Raw genomic sequence first — 16,099 nt, forward strand, 5'->3', positions numbered from 1 at the left:
CTGACTTGGTTTGGAATTTAGATTGTAATTGGTTTGATCAAGCATGAGAGGGAAGTGTATGTATGTGTGTTTCTCTCTAATTTCCCGTCCTTTTCATCCCTGTCCTGTTCTTACTCTACCTGTGCCTATCAACACGATGCTTCTACCGCAGAGACCTGCCTCTTCCTGCCTGCTAATCTGCAGTGTATAGCTCTGTACATTAAGGTCCTAGGCCTCAAGGAAGAAGATCTGAGAGCAGTCAAACAGGAACTGAGCCCTATACAAGGCAGGGTTTTACATGTGACTGATATGAAAAAGTGAAAAAGGAGATACAAAACACAATATTAGGAGCTGTGGCTATGTCAGGCATAGGCATGATAGATTTCAGAGCTAAACTTTGTCCATGAGGTTGCCTGGAAATAAAAGGCAAGGCCCTATTCCTGGTAGCCATGGGACCTCGTGTTGCAAATCTTGGTAACTTACAAGCTAAGCAGAATCACACCAAGTCAGTATTAAAAATGGGAGACCCTCTAAAGAGTATCTAGAGGACTGTGCTGTTTCAAGGCTAAACAACATTGCTATGTGGTTATTTGAACCATTTGTACCTGAAACTGTTCAGTTTGTTTTCACAAATAATCCAGGTTAATGTAAAATGGTTCATTGTCCATATACAGCACTCCCTCCATCCACTGTTGCTGTACAGGCACAGCAGCCTCCTTTCTGTATTGTGTTTGTTTTCTGGGAGGTGGAGACAGACCTATTGTTTTTAATTAAAAAAATGTAAAAGTTTAAAAATATTGTATTGTGTTATGACTACTGTTAAAATATTTAAATTTGTAATTAAAAGGTTAATGTTGTTAAAATTCTAAATAAAAGTATCTAAAGTTTTGCTTGTAATAGGATGCACTGTGTCGTTAATGAGCTGGGGAAGGGGATGCTGCACAAAGCCACGACCACCTGAATATTATGGTGCTACAGTTTGGCCAGTGTGTAACTGGGAGAAGAGGGGAGGTGGGGGGTGGCATCAGTGTGAACGGGGAAAGAGAGAGCTCAGCATTATCACTGCTGTCACTGAGGGGTGGGCAGGAGCAGTGTGGGAACGCACTGTGAGGACTCCCGAACCACTGTGCCTACGCCACCTAAACATCCCCCTGTGCTTGCACAGAAATTGTAGGAGCTGAGCTGTAACCTGAGAGAGCCCTACCAGCTGGTGGTACTGCGCACCTCTGGAGTCGCAGTAATACACAGAGCATATATGCAGTCTGACAAGCACTACAAGTGTTTAAACTGGTACTGTAAAAACCAGACCTGCTGGCATTCATGCAGCCATCTGTAGGCTTACCTGAAGTGGCACTGACAGTTAAGAAGGAACCGTTCTCCTCTCTGAAGGTCTGTGTTTAAAGCCCCAGTGTGATACTGGAGGAACTATACTGATTTCAGATGAGACGCAGAACCCAGTCCTATCAAATTACTGAAGATGCCCTGGTACTTACAAGAAGGATATTACTGACTTCAGGCTCATAACTACATTTTGCAAAACAAAATTATTCGTTATTGCGGTTGGATAAGCTGCTCTTGAGGTTGTAAAGGCCACTGTGCACACTGCTCAGCGATCAGCATTCCTACAGAGCCAAGTACAGTCTAGAATCATTTCCTGAATCTGTAAACTTTAAAAAAAATCCTCAAAGAATGGGATGAATAAGATAATGTTCTAGCAAGAGTCCAAAATCGACAGGAATTTATGCTGGAATGTTCACTGTAGCCTTGACTCTCATTGCTTGCATTTTTTCACTTTGTTTTTATCATTAAAAGGGAAGGGAAAGTAAGACCATCACAGCTAAGGGAAATTCACTTGTCTTTTTCCTTACCTTACCTTATATCTATCATCACTCAGTGATTTTTTGTTTCCCTTTTCATTAAATTAATGCAATATATTTGACAATATTTTTTCTTGTGTGAAAAAAACGACACAGCAGAAGAAAATGAGGAAAAATATTAAAACGAAGTTCTCAAGGGCAGAAAATAAGCACTTTTCCACCCACAAATCCTATCTGAATGATTGTATGGTGCTATAAGTATTAAGTGAAACAGTTCAGAAAAGGATTATTAAGCTGAAGCTGTCTCAAGATTATCCATGTAAATTCTGCCTATAAACCACCTTTGTACCATGTTCTTTCTTGTAGCTTCAGAAGAGGAGGACCCTCAAGACATGAGGGCCGGGGACCCAGGGGGAGAGATGGCTTTCCTGGTCCTGAAGATTTTGGGCCAGATGACACTTTTGACTCTCCAGATGAAAACTCAAGAGGAAGGGACCATGGTGTTCGGGGGCGAGGTCGTGGTGCACTCAGAGGTGAGGGGAACATTCTTCCACACTGAGATACAAGGATAAGGAACCAAAGACATTTCTTGGGCAAATTACAGTAGTTTCATTAATACGATGTCTCTTCTCATTCTTGTTCCCTGCATCTCTTACTGCTCAGGGGGCCGGAAGGGTCTACTTCCTACTCCCGATGAATTTCCACGCTTTGAAGGTGGGCGGAAACCAGAATCCTGGGATGGAAACAGAGAACCAGGTAAAAAAATAATAAAAAAAATATATATATATATATAAAAAAAAAAGTTGAGGTTTGCTTCTAACAATAGACTAGACTTCTAAAACATAATCACTTCAAGAAAAATGTCACTATTTTGCCTGTACTTCTTATGCTCACTGTTAGTCTTTTATCACCAGAGAAACAAAAGGTAGTTCCTTGGACTTCTAACTTTAGAAACCACTTAACCATCTACAATTTTACTGTCACTAAATGCAGCAGTCTCACTGAATAAAAAATGTTTGTGGTTTTAAAATCTTAAGTTGAAATCTTATACAGTCCAAAGCTGCATGTTGTTTTTCACCTGTGGGTGACTGCGGCATAACTTGTAGATTTTTGATATATATACTAATGCCAATAGGAATCTTTCGCTTTGATGCCATCGTCTTTATTGTTTGCAAAAATAATGTTTTTAGCTGCAACGTGTGACAGCATATTGATACTAATATTTGTGTTACTAAAGGAACGTATATAATTACATATAGGGTCAAAACTGAAATTTAGAACGTCATGGAAAAAGTGAGCACAAGTGACACGTGAATCATGAAAGGAACTTGTGATCATCTTTAAAATGCATGAAAATATACTGAAAAGAAAGCTTTAAATCCTTCACTTCTTTCTTCCTCATCATCTTTTAAAACTTTCTTATCTTTAGATTTCTTGCAACTTTTACTCATCCAGTGTTTGCTTGTTTGCCTTTTTAGCAGGTGGGGAAAGCTTTATGCAATTCTAACTCAAAATTTTGTGCCCTATAGCATGGAAAGTGTGTACGTTTATATGACTGCCTCTGAAAATGAGAGAGAATGATCAGATGAACACTACTTAATGATCCTGTTTTTTCTCATGATCAGGTCCTCGTCCAGATCATCCTCCTCATGACGGGCATTCTCCAGCTAACCGAGAACGTTCTTCTTCGCTCCAGGGCATGGACATGGCCTCATTGCCACCACGTAAACGTCCCTGGCACGATGGACCAGGGACCTCTGACCACAGAGAAATGGATGCTCCAGGTGGACCCCCAGAGGAGAGGGGCAAAGGTAAGAAGTCCCTTATATCGAAAACCTTACGTAACACTGGCACATTTTTCAACAGTAGTCTCACTCAGAATTTTTTTAAGAAGCATAAACTCTTGACATACACAACACACAGAGATGCAGCTCTGGAACTTAATATTGCATTGTTTTCTTAAATACATTTTAAAAAGTAAAATACTGCTTTTCTCTTGTTTGAAGCCTGTCATTCACTAATTAAATTCATTGATGTCTTCCATTTTAATTGATCTTTATTATCTCTGAATGTCACCTCTTACTGTATCAAACTTCACGTTTCCAACCTGAACTAGCTCTTCTCCATGTCAGAGCCCTGATCTGCTCATCTTTTGTCTCTGGAACGCTTTTCTGTATCTTTTACTATCCTTATTACCTTGCCTGTATCTTTTTCACTTTCAAATGGGGTAACAAAGAATTGCACACACTATTTAAGATGTGGTTTAACCATTAATTTCTTCAGTTCACTTGGTTTTATTGTATTTCCTCCATTCTTTCCTAATAGCTCCTGATAATCACATCTGACTTTTTAACTATTACTGAACATTCACATGACACTTTCTTCAGTTAGCTACTGCAACCCGCGAAGTATTTTCTTTTGAGTCTAAGAGCTGGTTCATAGCCTATGACTGTGTATCCAGTTTCCAAAATAATCTTAGCCCCACACCAGTTCTTGGCCCCTTTTCTTATAAATCTGATTGCCGTTATCTTTTTAAATAATGTCCTTATATTGATTACCCACTGTTTTGTAGTGATTAGTAACCCTGATCCTTCTCAGTTGCTTCCAAATGTTGAGCTGCCAGCCTATAGTTGACATTTTTGTCAGCCCTCTGCTGCACAGCTTTGCCTTTGATGCCATTCAATGTCATCCTGCTTCTGTTATTGTAGTTCTGAAGCTCATCTAGTTTAGAGTGTGTGCTGATCCTCTGTGTGGACTGTATTTCCGATCTTGTATTAACAGCAGGTTTCATCATTACTTCACAGATGTTCTTAGTAAAACTCCACTGGTAAACTCCCTCTATATCATTTTTCCTTTCAAAACAGAATGTTGTGTTTTCCCTGTTAGCCATAGCGTGTATGTCCATAAAGCACTTTTACCATTTATTTTTTGAAAACACTGCTTCTGTTATTTAGGGCTAATGACCTGTTTGTTTGTTTGTTTGTTTTTTAATTATGATTTTAACTTACATATCAGTACTAAAATGATCTATGAGAAGTAGAAAATCCTGAAGTTCCTGGCAGTAAGAGCTTGTGTAGTTTATATTCACACATAGTAATAAAATCAAGCATCTTCCCATTATTTCTAGAAAAAAAAAAAAAAAGGAATCTAACAGTAACATTACTCATTGTTCTCACCACCAACCTCAACTGATCCATCAGTGCAATGTTGTGTTTAGGAGAAAAAAAAAAAAATTTGCAATAAACACATACAAAGAACCACAGATGGTCTTGAAGGATAACAATCAGGTATGCCTGGCAGTTTTGAGGACACTATAACTATCGTTGATCTGACTTATTTAAGTACTTGCTGACTAGATCAGACATAATCTCCTATAATCCCCAAAGAATTGTTTGATTGCTGTCCATCTTCTGGACTGTCACGGAGATACTGAATCTATTTAAGAAAAAAATGGATAGAGGGAGCAGGCAAAAAACTGTAGGTCTCAACTATATTCAGTTTCTGACTGTTTGTACCACCAGAGAGCTACCTAAGCAACAGTGTGTCTGAGAAGAAGTATGGCTTCACTTCAAAATCAGTAACATTGTGCTTCATTTTTAGGACGTGGCAATTCAGGACCATCACAGAGAGTGCCAAAATCTGGGAGGTCTAATTCTTTAGATGGAGACCATCATGATGGATTCCACAGAGATGAAGCTTTTGGTGGAGGACCTGCAGGAGGCAATAACCCTTCTAGAGGAGGAAGGAGTGGAAGTAATTGGGGACGAGGAAACAACATGAACTCTGGTCAGTCAAGAAGAGGAGCATCTAGGGGTGGTGGAAGAGGCCGATAGAAGAGGCTTTGACTGGGTCACACCCAGTCCTTGCTGGACAATATTTAAATAGACTGCTACTATGGACTCAAAGAGAAAGTAACCCTGCAACAACACAAACCTGGATTCTTAACTGGGATAACTGAATGTGCATTAATTAGTTCCTAACAAGGGTCTTTTCCTAGATCAGCCAACTGCTACTAGCTGCAGTATTGCAGCTAGCTTTCTGTTTTGTCCTCTCCATCCCTGTTTTCCTCACCTTCTTTTACCTACTTTGTTTTGTGAAGAGCTGGAATTTTTTTTAGTGTTGAGACATGGAGCACCTCCACAGATTTCAGTTCACCTCCAGACAGAAACTTGTTTCTATATGTACAGTTTGTCAGAAGAGTTACGTTGGTTTTTTGTATGAATACAGAATGTAATTTGTGCAAAAATTAATGAAAAAGTCAACGCTGTGTGATTCTTTACTCACCTATTACTATAAAGTGTCATCATTAAGCAAACTTGTGTATCAGATGGAACAACAGAACTACCTCCTGCAATCTCAACTGTTTAAAATACTAATAGCTTATTCCTAGTTTTTTGGTTTATCATGTATAGAGAACTTTTTTCACCTTTAGACACAGCTGTCTATGAAAACAAGTGGTGCTGACGTTAAAATTCCAAAACACAGGAAATCACCGCTGCTTGCTAGTCTATCACCCTGAAAGAGAAAAACGTGGAACACCGTTTAGAAAAAGTTGTCATAGACATAGTGTGAGTTATAACCTGGCCCACTAGCAAAACAGACAGCATGACAAGTATTGTCATTCTACACTTCATCTGGGTGAGTCAAATACATGTGTTCGCAGGAGCAAAACACTTTACACTTAAAGAAATTGGGGAAGAAGTTTTGGAGCTTGATTAATATGGATGCATATGTTTTACAGTGGCTGTAGCATACATCGCTTAAAGATACGGGTGTCCAGCAGAGTGATCCATTCAAATACTGAAGTGCAAACCTTGATAGTTGATGGCTTTCATCTTAACATTTCCAAATACTTTTAGGGTATGGTTCCCTAGTTTTACTGGGGGGGAGATGAGCAGAAGTTATTTCTATTTCCCACATTTCATAATAAAGCTGCTTACCAACCACGACTTTCCAATTTCCCCATAAACTGTTCATATCAATCATCTCCAGTCACTAGGCTCCTTTAATGTCTAAAGCCTGAATGAAAAGTTTATTACGTAAGGACATACTCTAAAGGCAGCTCTCAAAAAGGTCCTAAATTAAAAGTATAGGACAAAGTATAGCAAAAACTATCACCACTTGGCTTTTTTTCTTTTTTTTTTTTCTCTCTCCACTTGAATTTCAACGAATGGTTTCTGTTGGAGGGGACCCTAAAGACAACTTAGTTCCGCCCCACCTGCCCACAGCCCAGGCTGCCTCCAGCCCCATCCAGCCTGGCCTCAAACACCTCCAGGCATAGGACAAACACAAGCTCCTCTGGGCAGCCTGGGACAGTGCCTCACCGCCCTCATGGTAAAGAATTTCTTCCAAATGTTTAATCTAAATCTACCATCTTTTAGTTTAAAGCTGTTAGAATATTCATGATAATAAGGCAACGTAGCTCCGTAGCTGACAAAGGCACTGCAACAACTTAGCAATACGCAGCAGCTGTCACATTTTTTTTTTTAAAGACTGACTTAAGTCCTTACGATCTACCTTTTTTAAAGAGATCAAAGTGTAGATGCTAAACTGCTGTTCTCTTGATTTGGTCATGGCTAGTTTTTTTTTTCTTAGTTTTTAACTTGTAGTGTGCAAAATGGCACGTGAAAATTACAGTAATTAACTGAAAGGAATCTGAAAGGAATTGACTGGGGAAAAAGCTGAGATACACCTAATGTGACAGTTTTTCCTTTGAGGGAAAAAAAAATACGTTGCTTTTACCTCTACCTGTAGAGGGGCTGTGGTTGCTTTTGGTGTAGGATCACTTTTAAGTTAGGATTGCTTTTAGGTTTCGATGATTAATGCTGACAATTTAATCATCAGCAAAGGAGAAAGCCTTTTTTTTTTTTTTTTTTTTTTTAATATAAGCCCTATGTATTTTGCATACGCGGCTGAAAGTGACTCTGCTAGTAGTTAGAATACTTGATTTAGAGGATGAGCTTTTGGCCCTTAATTAAGCTACAGTCCTCTGCAAGAAAAAATGAGTGTACCTAGTAACAGGCAACACAGGTTTCTGTATTTAGACAAAATGGAAAACACTTATTGTACTTGGTGTTACATTCTTCATGAGTGCCAGCTTTTTAAATTAGGTAGAATTTTTGAAGTATTCTGTGGCCATGGAAGGTGCAAAAACAGTCGAGAAAACTGGATTAGCTAGCTTTCATATAAAATCTTGAAGACCACAGCATATCAGAGGAGACAGAAGAAGGTTCCCAGTCTGACTGCTGAAAAATGGATGAAATTATTTAATGGGAATATGCTTCTGTCCTCTCCAGGTGAAGTTCTTTCACCAGCACTGCACGTAGAATCCTTACACTCTACCTGCTTACAGCTTCACCTCGTCTAACACTTACTTTGATATTGATGTTAGAAATAAGAATAATTTTATATACTATAGCTTAGGAGTTATAAAAGTAAGAAAACTAATTTAATGCTATTCCAAATGGCTCTGACCTTCATTTTTAGGAAAAAAGTGACCAGTAGTTGAATGTCTATACTGACATTTGGTACACAAAGAGTTTTATTAAAACAATCTATGTACATTTAAGTACTTCCATTTAACAATTTTGGTTTAATTAAGAGCAGCTATTATGTTGATAGGTTAAACCCTACATAGCGATAGCGGACGTGTATTGCAGTGTTTGGCTCTGTGTTGTATGTGAGGCACGTACACTCAATGAGACAGCCACTGGGGCTTGGAGTTGGTTAGGCCAGGCACTCCATCTACCTGCAGCAATGCACTGAAGTACCAAGCACTCACCAGGGACCGCCAGCCACCTTTGTACAGCTGCTTGGTTTCTGGATTGACACAGAGCTATGCTGGCTGAAGCAAGCTCCGACCAGCAGCAGATCTGTTCTTGAAGGTCATGCTGTGACAGCAAGCGGTTCCTGACCAGTTTGAAAAAGTGAAAAAGAAACATATATCCAGAAGAAAGTCTTAAAAGATGAAGCTATCCCTTTGTGGTCCGAGTATTTGGTACCTCACAGCAGCTGTACGGCAGCCCTAAGGTTAGCACCTGTCCCTTGCCCACCGCCATGCAAGCCAGACTCCCCTCACAGCTACGGCTAGGCGTCGTGACCCGCAGCCCCACCACGGTTGGTTTCACTTACTGGACGGCATTTTAAAGACGGCTTTTCTTTCTCTATGCAGTTTATGGGCACGCAGTGCTCGTGTTCACTACCGGTCCGGGCTGGCTGACGGCTGCGCTGCGCAGCGACCGAGTTTGTGTTGGGACCGCGGGGCTCAGCGCGGGCTGGGGGCAGCGCCAGAGCCGCTGGCTGCGAGCCGAGCCCCGCTCCGTGTCCGCGGGGGCACCGCTCAGTCCCACGCGGGGCGGCCGGGCCGCCGCGTCCCGCTGCCGCCGCTCTCACTCACGCTTCGCAGCAGCCACGCGGGTCCGGTACTCGCGGGGGGGGCCGGGGCTGCGGGGCTGACTCGGCGGTGAGGCGAGGGAGGGAGGGGGGTGGGAGCCGCGAGCAGCCCCCGGCGGGCCGGCGGGGGGCGAGGCGAGCGGCGCGGGCGTCCTCCTTCAGCCTTCCTCCTCCTTCCTCCTCCTCCTCCTCGCCGGGCTCACAGCGGCAGCACCCTGCGGCGCAGCGCGGCGCCCCCGAGCCCTGCGAGGCGGCGCAGGCCGGCGGCGCCCCCGGGCAGCGCGTCCAGGAGCGCGGCGGCCGCGGCCCCGAGCTGCGCGGCGGCGCCCAGCGCCGTGAGGGGAGCGCTGCGCAGCCCCAGCGCCGCGTACAGCGTCCAGCACAGCGCGGCCGCGTACAGCGCCGAGCCGCGGCCGGGCCGCCGCAGCAGGGCCGGGCCGCGCAGCAGGGCGGCGGCGGCCAGCGCGCAGAGCGAGCCGAGGGACCAGAGCAGCGCGAACTTGCGGGCGCGGAGCAGCAGCAGCGGCGCGTACAGCGCGGCCAGCCCGAAGCAGAGGGCGGCCAGCAGCGCGCACAGCCCGGCCGCCGCCAGCCGCTGCCAGCGCGACAGCCCCGGCAGGCACGGCTCCGTCTCGGCCGCCCAGGGCCAGCCCCAGCCCGGCCAGCCGCCCGCCCCGCCGGCCGCCGCCTCCTCCTCCTTCTCCTTCTCCTTCTCCTGCTGCTGCGGGCCGGCGGCGGGCGGGCCGGGGGCTTGGTGCCGGGCCAGGTAGTCCCGCAGCTGCTGGCCCAGGTCCGCCATGGCCGGCTCGCCCCCGCCGCTACCGCGCGCCGCCCGCCCGCCCCGCCGCCATCTTACGCGGCGGCCGCATCCGGGCTCGCATCGCGGCCATCCGCGGCGGGGCGGGGCGGGCCGCGCCTGCGCCGTGCTGCCAGGCGCTGAGGCGGCACCGGCACCGGCGGCGGCGCTCGGGGGCCGCCGCGGGAGGGGAGCCCTCGAGGCGGCTGCGAGCCCGGTGAGCCCCGCGGGGGCGGCCGGTGCGGGTGGGCAGCAGCCTGGCACCGCCCCGCGGCTCCCCAGGCTCAGCCCCAGCAGCCTCACGTTTCCTCGGGGGGGGGGGGGGGGCTGCCAGGAGGCGGGCGCTGCCCGCTGTGAGGCGTTCAGGTGCCGTTACACCGGGGGAGACGAAAACGGACGGGCTGACTGGGAGCTCGTCTGTGTGCGCAGCCACAGACCAACACCCCTGTTGAACTGTTGGCTGTTAATTAACGAGGTTGCCTCTTACTCGTTTTCCAACCGACCATTAAAATATGAGCATCGATCTCAGTCCATTACCCTGTTTTAAACAAAGAACTAAAAATACTCAATCCGTTACCTGCTTAAATAAAGCATTATAACCCCGTTCCCGCGGGTGACTGGACCCGCGGGAACGGGGTTAAGCTGAGGCAGGGGAAATTTAGGCTTGACGTCAGGAGGGGGTTCTTCACAGAGAGGGTGGTTGCACACTGGAACAGGCTCCCCAGGGAAGTGGTCACTGCACCGAGCCTGTCTGAATTTAAGAAGAGATTGGACTGTGCACTTAGGCACATGGTCTGAACTTTTGGGTAGACCTGTGCGGTGTCAAGAGTTGGACTTGATGATCCCTAAGGGTCCCTCCCAACTCAGGATATTCTATGATTCTATGATTAAAAAATCCCAAGCGCTACATTAACCTGTATGATTCTAAATGTTCACCGGAGGGCTGAACAATGGGATGTTCGGACACCATGAGGCGCAGGGAACACAGTTCCCACCAGCAGCCCCAAGCTCAGGAGAATATTTGTGGCGACGGTGGCTCATACCGCAACGGGCTGCCTTACGAGATAAAGCTTTAAAGCAGGCTTCGACAACAGCTCCCTGCCCCGTTAGCACCGCGGTACCCCTCCGGAGCACACGGAGCTGTTGGGGCGCCCAGGACACGGCTGGGTCCCTGGCAGGAGGGGCTGGGTGCCACCGGAGCGGGGTCCCGGCGGGGGATCGCTGCCGCCTCGCTGCGTTTCAGGTGGCCTCCGGGCGGGTCTGAAGCGAGCACAGCGAGTGTGGGACCCCCCTCCCGGCCGGCAGGAGGATTTTTTCCTCGGGAAAATGTCCCGCCTGGCTTCCCAGCGCTAACTGCCCGCCGGGTCACGGCTGCAGGACCATGGCCGCCTGCCTTCCCCCTCCAACACCGGAGCGGGAGGCGGGCCTGGCCCCGCCGCCTCGTTGCTCAATTTTTCTTCCCTTTATAGGAAAAATATGCGCGGGGCCCGGGGGGGGCTGCCCTGAGTCACCGGGGGCCGCGGCTGCCGCCCACGCCCAGGGGCCGGGGCGGGGTCTGCGCTGCCCGCCGGGTCCGGGGCCGGGGCCGAGCCGAGCCGAGCCGAGCCCCGCCGAGCGGCTGGGGGCCCCGGGCGCGCCGCCATGACGGGCAGGTAAGGCCGGGGCAGCCCCCGGGGCGGCTCCGCGGGAGCGCGGGGCCGGCGGCCGGCCCGGTGGAGGGGCAGAGCCGGGCGGCCCCGCCGCGGATCGCCCCGGCCCGGGGGAGGGCAGAGGGTGGGACGGGGCCGGGAACAGAGCGGTTCTGGGCTCAGCCCCGCTGTGGCTCGGGCCCCGGCAGCCCGCGGTGCCGCACAGCGAGCGGCTCCTCCGGCCGCTGCCCCCGTGGCCGTGCGCTCCGTGACCTCTGCTTCGGGCTGGCCTCGCGGATACGTGTCCGAGCAGTCCTTAAATCTGGAGTTTGGGTCTCCTCCCGCGCTGTCTGACGCTGGGGAGCTCTGTAATGTCCCTGAATTGACAGATGTAAACGAGAAAAGCAGCGGGGACAGCGTTTTGCTCGCATCTTCTGAGGGGTCGCACAAGTGGTTTAGTGTCTGATCGCTTCTTTTCCCGTCCGTAAAATAAAACCCAGACATTATGAAGCATTTTTAAAACTAGCTTGCTATTGTAAAGTGTCTTGAAAGACGTGAAGAAATAATATCAACAGTAGTAGGATGTTTTTCAAGGGTAGTCATCACCCTGAATCCTGCTGTCACCGTGATTCTAAAGCACTGTTATTTGTGACCGGAAGCCCTGATACAGGTTAGTTTGTCTCTAAGTACTCGCTCTCTTGTGTGAAGTCTTGACGTCTGGATTGTGCTGCTGCTTACAGTCACTTGATGTATCTCATATTTGGTGGGTTGCTAAGTATGCACTGAATAGTTCTGTCCTCATCTATCATTTTGATCAGTGTTGCTTTTGCTGTCTGTGATGACAGATTGTTGTTGATAGGTGGTGGTACGTGCTTAAAAAACTTTGGTTTTTGCCTCCTGTCTTAAGGTTATTTTTTTTTCTCTGTCTAAATGACCACTTTTTGTTCTTCTGATGTGTCACATAGGTGTGTATTCACAAGTTCACAGAAATTTCTCAAAACTAGAGGAAGGCTGAAGAGTCTTAAATGTTCACAGGTCATGGTACCCATGCAGCTCCTAAATAGAGACGAGAAAGGGAGGACCTGGGAAGTGTTGTCTGTGAAAACCCAACTTGCTTTATTCCCATACAGCTTTGGTGTGGGACTGTTTAGAATGACATGTTCACCTCGGGTGAAGTCACGCAACTACAGGGGACAGTGGGAAATGACTGCGCACAGCAATCCTCATCTTTTCTCCTGTGCTTCTTCAGAAACTTGCCTTTTAAAGTTATAAGAAATTATTACTGTGTTCATAAGAAGCTCTGACATGAAGCATGAGGCTGGGTGGAATGTTCCAAGGAAGCTGAGCAGGGAGGGTAGAGTGCACAGTTCTGCAAAGTAACGCAGGATTTCTGCCTCCTTTCCCTCCAACATACTTCAGAGGGTTGTTAAAGTGAGCAGGCCTTGGCTTTGCTTTTGAAAAGTCAATTGTATGAATGCAAGTGTTACTTAAAGTTTTCAAAAACATTTATAATGGAAAGTTCATCAATTATGAACACTTGTGAATTTCCTAGGACAGAGCGATCATCTTAGACTGGCTGTTTCTCAGCAAAACGAAACCTGCCTTTGGTTTTCAGTGTCTGGGAAACATTGGCACGGCTCAGCACCTTGCCTGACTGATGCCGTTTGGTGAGCACCGTGTCCAGCAGTGTAGGTCTGACTCCTAAGTCATGGGAAGGAGCTCAGCATGGAGAACAGGCTTCCTTGGACCAACCCGTGGGTCACTGAGCTGAGCTCTTGCTAGACGTTGTCTGATGTTTGTTACGTGGTAGTTCTCAACATCTGCCTACAGTACGTAGACATGTTCTGAAGCTTTTGAGGTTGAGGGCTTTTGAGGTTCCAGAAGGAGATGAACTGCTTCACAGCTGGAGCTTCTCCACAACATTGAGCAGTGGGAACCTTCCAGAGGCAGGAATACGACATCAATGTGTCTCTAGTCTTGAAACCGTTGACACACCAAAGGGGATGATTTTGTTTTGTTTTGCTCTATAAAGCGAGGAAGACTGTAGGGAGGATGTGCAGGGCTGAGACGTAATTATTTTTCGCTTCACTTTTCTTGTCAAATCGGAACAAATAGGGACTCACCGTTAGGTACTGTGATTACTGATGCATTATTAGTGATTAAGATAGGTGAAAAATCAGTTTTCATTTTGAAGTGTTCCGTCCTTTTTAGCTGCAGAGTGTGTCTTCTGAATTTAAGTAGCTACTGTAATTTGATTTACTGATTTCTAGCATTAGGGAAAAATGTGGTTTCAGAAAATACAAAGAAGGATGTGTACTTCTATATATTCATAGTATGAAATTACTAAAAATAAGTGATTATTTAGCAAGTGAAATCCAAATACTATGCGTATCCTATTGTGAGCTTACATTGCTCGTATGTGAGGATGTGTTTTATTAGAGAACACTGATGAGCAGATCACTGGAATTTGCAAATGCTAGAGCTGAATGCCATGTCTTGACAGAGCAGTTTTGCTTCCCTGTATCTTGATGTTAAAGTAGCTGTTACAGCCCCTAATGCCAAGAGTAGTCTGTGGTTTAAAGGGATGCTGGCAGCTTAAAAAACAGAACAGCCTCTGTTTGAACACAGCTGTTCCAACTAAGATCAAAAGATAATAGGACAAAAGAAATTAGGGAAATATATATTAATTTTACTAACTTACGTATTGTTTAACTACGTTTGGAAATAAACTCTGAAAGATAATGTCTATTGATAAGATAATGTATATTGATAAGATTGTACAGATAATGTATATATATATATTATATACATACATATAAAAACAGTATGTTTCTAAGCAACCTTTCTATATTTTGCAGTGGTAAGTAAAATGCAATTTATATGATTTTTGGTGCCTTTAGCACCAAATGCTACTGTACTTCTTTACAACTAAGTGCATGAAGACAGTTTCAAATCAATCTTGCTTGATTTGGTGTGTTTGCTCCATCTCTTAATTTTTGCCTTTTTGAGTATTGTTTTTTTTGTTTCCCTCTTTCCCTCCTGTGTTTTGCCTAGTTTTCTTTGTTGGTTGTGACAGAATCATTCCTAAGAAAGAGGAGCAGTGAATGACCAGTGGGCAAAACATTGTCAAATGCTCAAAGTAGGAAATAAAACAGAATTGAAGATAATTTTATTAAGACTTTACTGCTGTGCTGTTGCTTAGGGAACATAAAGGTAAAAAAATGCCTGTGCTGTATTGTGTTGCCTTTGGAAATTAGTATAAAGATAATAAAAAGCCTAAGGAAAAACGTTCCCTTAGTGCATGTTTCAGGGTATAATTATTTTTGTGAGAGATCTTTGTCATCACTATGCTTGGTCTAATTGGGATCTGGATACGCCTATGTACTTCCTGCAGTCAACAAAAGAAGAACAGCTGCATTTACAGATATGCTTATTGATTGTTCCTAATCCAGTTGAGGTAAGAAATAAGGGTGTATTATTTACAATTAGCCAGTTTTTGACTAGATGCTTTTTAATTCATTAGAGAGCTGCTGCTGTGCTTGTGCTCCATGTTATGAAGTAATTGCAAGTAAAAAGGTTTGATGGATGAGGAGGAGGTGAGAGTATAAAGGTTGGTAGTATTTAAAAAAGGTTCTTTGTGCAGGATAGAAAGTACCTGGATCAAACTAACAGATGGCTCATCTGAGTTATAAGCAGCCATTTCTACTTTTGGTTAGGAAAAAATGTGGTTTTAATGTTATAATTTTTTCCAGCTAAGTCTGTTCTCTGAGGCTCTCCAGATGCATTTTAACTTGTTGAAGGATCCCTCATAGTCTGTTCCTGGGGACACAGAGGTGCTTCCCTGAGGAGAACTGCTTGTTAGTGCCTAAAAGGAATCTAGCTGCTTTCTGCTCTGCTTTGGCCCAGAACGTAATCTGCTGTAGCATTTTGTCATTGACCCTCTCCCTTAAAAGCGATCCTTCAAGAGGGAAAGAAAACCAAAACCACGCATTTTCACATTTTCCCTATTTATGTGCAGAGCAGTAAGAACAGAAATAGGAGTGAGTGAGCACGTGTGTGTTTGAAGGGATGGAAGACAGGATGGGTATTGTTTTGATTCCCCCCTCGCTTCAATCCCCTTGCGTTGTTTTTTGAACAAGGGACTCACAGTTGTCTGTGGAAGATTGGCTATTTGAAAACCAGTAAAATAGCTCTGTAGCTGCCAGGATGGTAAAAGCTTAGGTGTTTGAGAGGGGAGGGGAGGTTTGGCCAGATTGCTTAAGGCTGTGGGAGATAAAACGGTGCAGTGGCTTGATATTTTGCTTTGTATTAAAAGTAAAAAAGGTGACTTAATATTGCATTAAAAAGTGTTTTATCACTGTAAAAGGTCAGCAAAATGACTCATTTTGGAGGATATTTTTATTCTTCCTTTCCATCTTCTGGTTTTTATTTTATAAGGTTCCATTTATTCTTCTGGTCCGTCACGTAGGAATGAATAAGGAACAAAT

The 16,099-nt window shown here is 45.5% G+C and overlaps 3 protein-coding genes across 5 annotated transcripts in view; 2 read left to right on the top strand and 1 right to left on the bottom strand.

The window, feature by feature from the left end:
- The window catches only part of WDR33 (WD repeat domain 33), a 67,320-nt gene extending 61,212 nt beyond the window's left edge, over nt 1–6,108 (top strand). Inside the window, exons 19-22 of the mRNA XM_084292260.1 lie at nt 2,163–2,329; nt 2,460–2,552; nt 3,422–3,607; nt 5,397–6,108. Of these exons, the coding sequence (XP_084148386.1) occupies nt 2,163–2,329; nt 2,460–2,552; nt 3,422–3,607; nt 5,397–5,629 (679 nt within the window). The 3' untranslated portion in view covers nt 5,630–6,108. The remainder of the gene's footprint in view (nt 1–2,162; nt 2,330–2,459; nt 2,553–3,421; nt 3,608–5,396) is intronic.
- On the bottom strand, nt 2,233–10,068 carry SFT2D3 (SFT2 domain containing 3). 2 transcript variants are annotated; one of them, XM_084292262.1, is made up of 4 exons: nt 8,928–10,068; nt 6,223–6,311; nt 2,453–2,529; nt 2,233–2,351 (listed from the first exon to the last, which is right to left on the bottom strand). In XM_084292262.1, the coding sequence occupies exon 1, from the start codon at nt 9,985–9,987 to the stop codon at nt 9,388–9,390; it is 600 nt and encodes a 199-aa protein (XP_084148388.1). In that variant the 5' UTR covers nt 9,988–10,068; the 3' UTR covers nt 2,233–2,351; nt 2,453–2,529; nt 6,223–6,311; nt 8,928–9,387. The 2 variants fall into 2 exon arrangements, with proteins under 2 accessions (XP_084148388.1, XP_084148387.1); XM_084292261.1 differs by lacking the exon at nt 2,233–2,351 and having other exon boundaries at nt 2,358–2,529.
- Nucleotides 10,069–11,500: 1,432 nt separating this feature from the next.
- The window catches only part of LIMS2 (LIM zinc finger domain containing 2), a 40,022-nt gene continuing 35,423 nt past the window's right edge, over nt 11,501–16,099 (top strand). For both annotated transcript variants that reach the window (XM_084292334.1, XM_084292333.1), the window contains exon 1: nt 11,501–11,636. In XM_084292334.1, coding sequence (XP_084148460.1) covers nt 11,626–11,636 — 11 coding nt within the window. In that variant the 5' untranslated portion in view covers nt 11,501–11,625. The remainder of the gene's footprint in view (nt 11,637–16,099) is intronic.

This window comes from Netta rufina, assembly GCF_964035555.1.
Source record: "Netta rufina genome assembly, chromosome: 9".
In the NCBI taxonomy this organism is placed as follows: domain Eukaryota; kingdom Metazoa; phylum Chordata; class Aves; order Anseriformes; family Anatidae; genus Netta; species Netta rufina.

Coding starts and splice junctions, on each gene's coding strand:
- SFT2D3 (XM_084292262.1), bottom strand. CDS start 9,987: ATGGCGGACCTGGGCCAGCAGCTGCGGGACTACCTGGCCCGGCACCAA.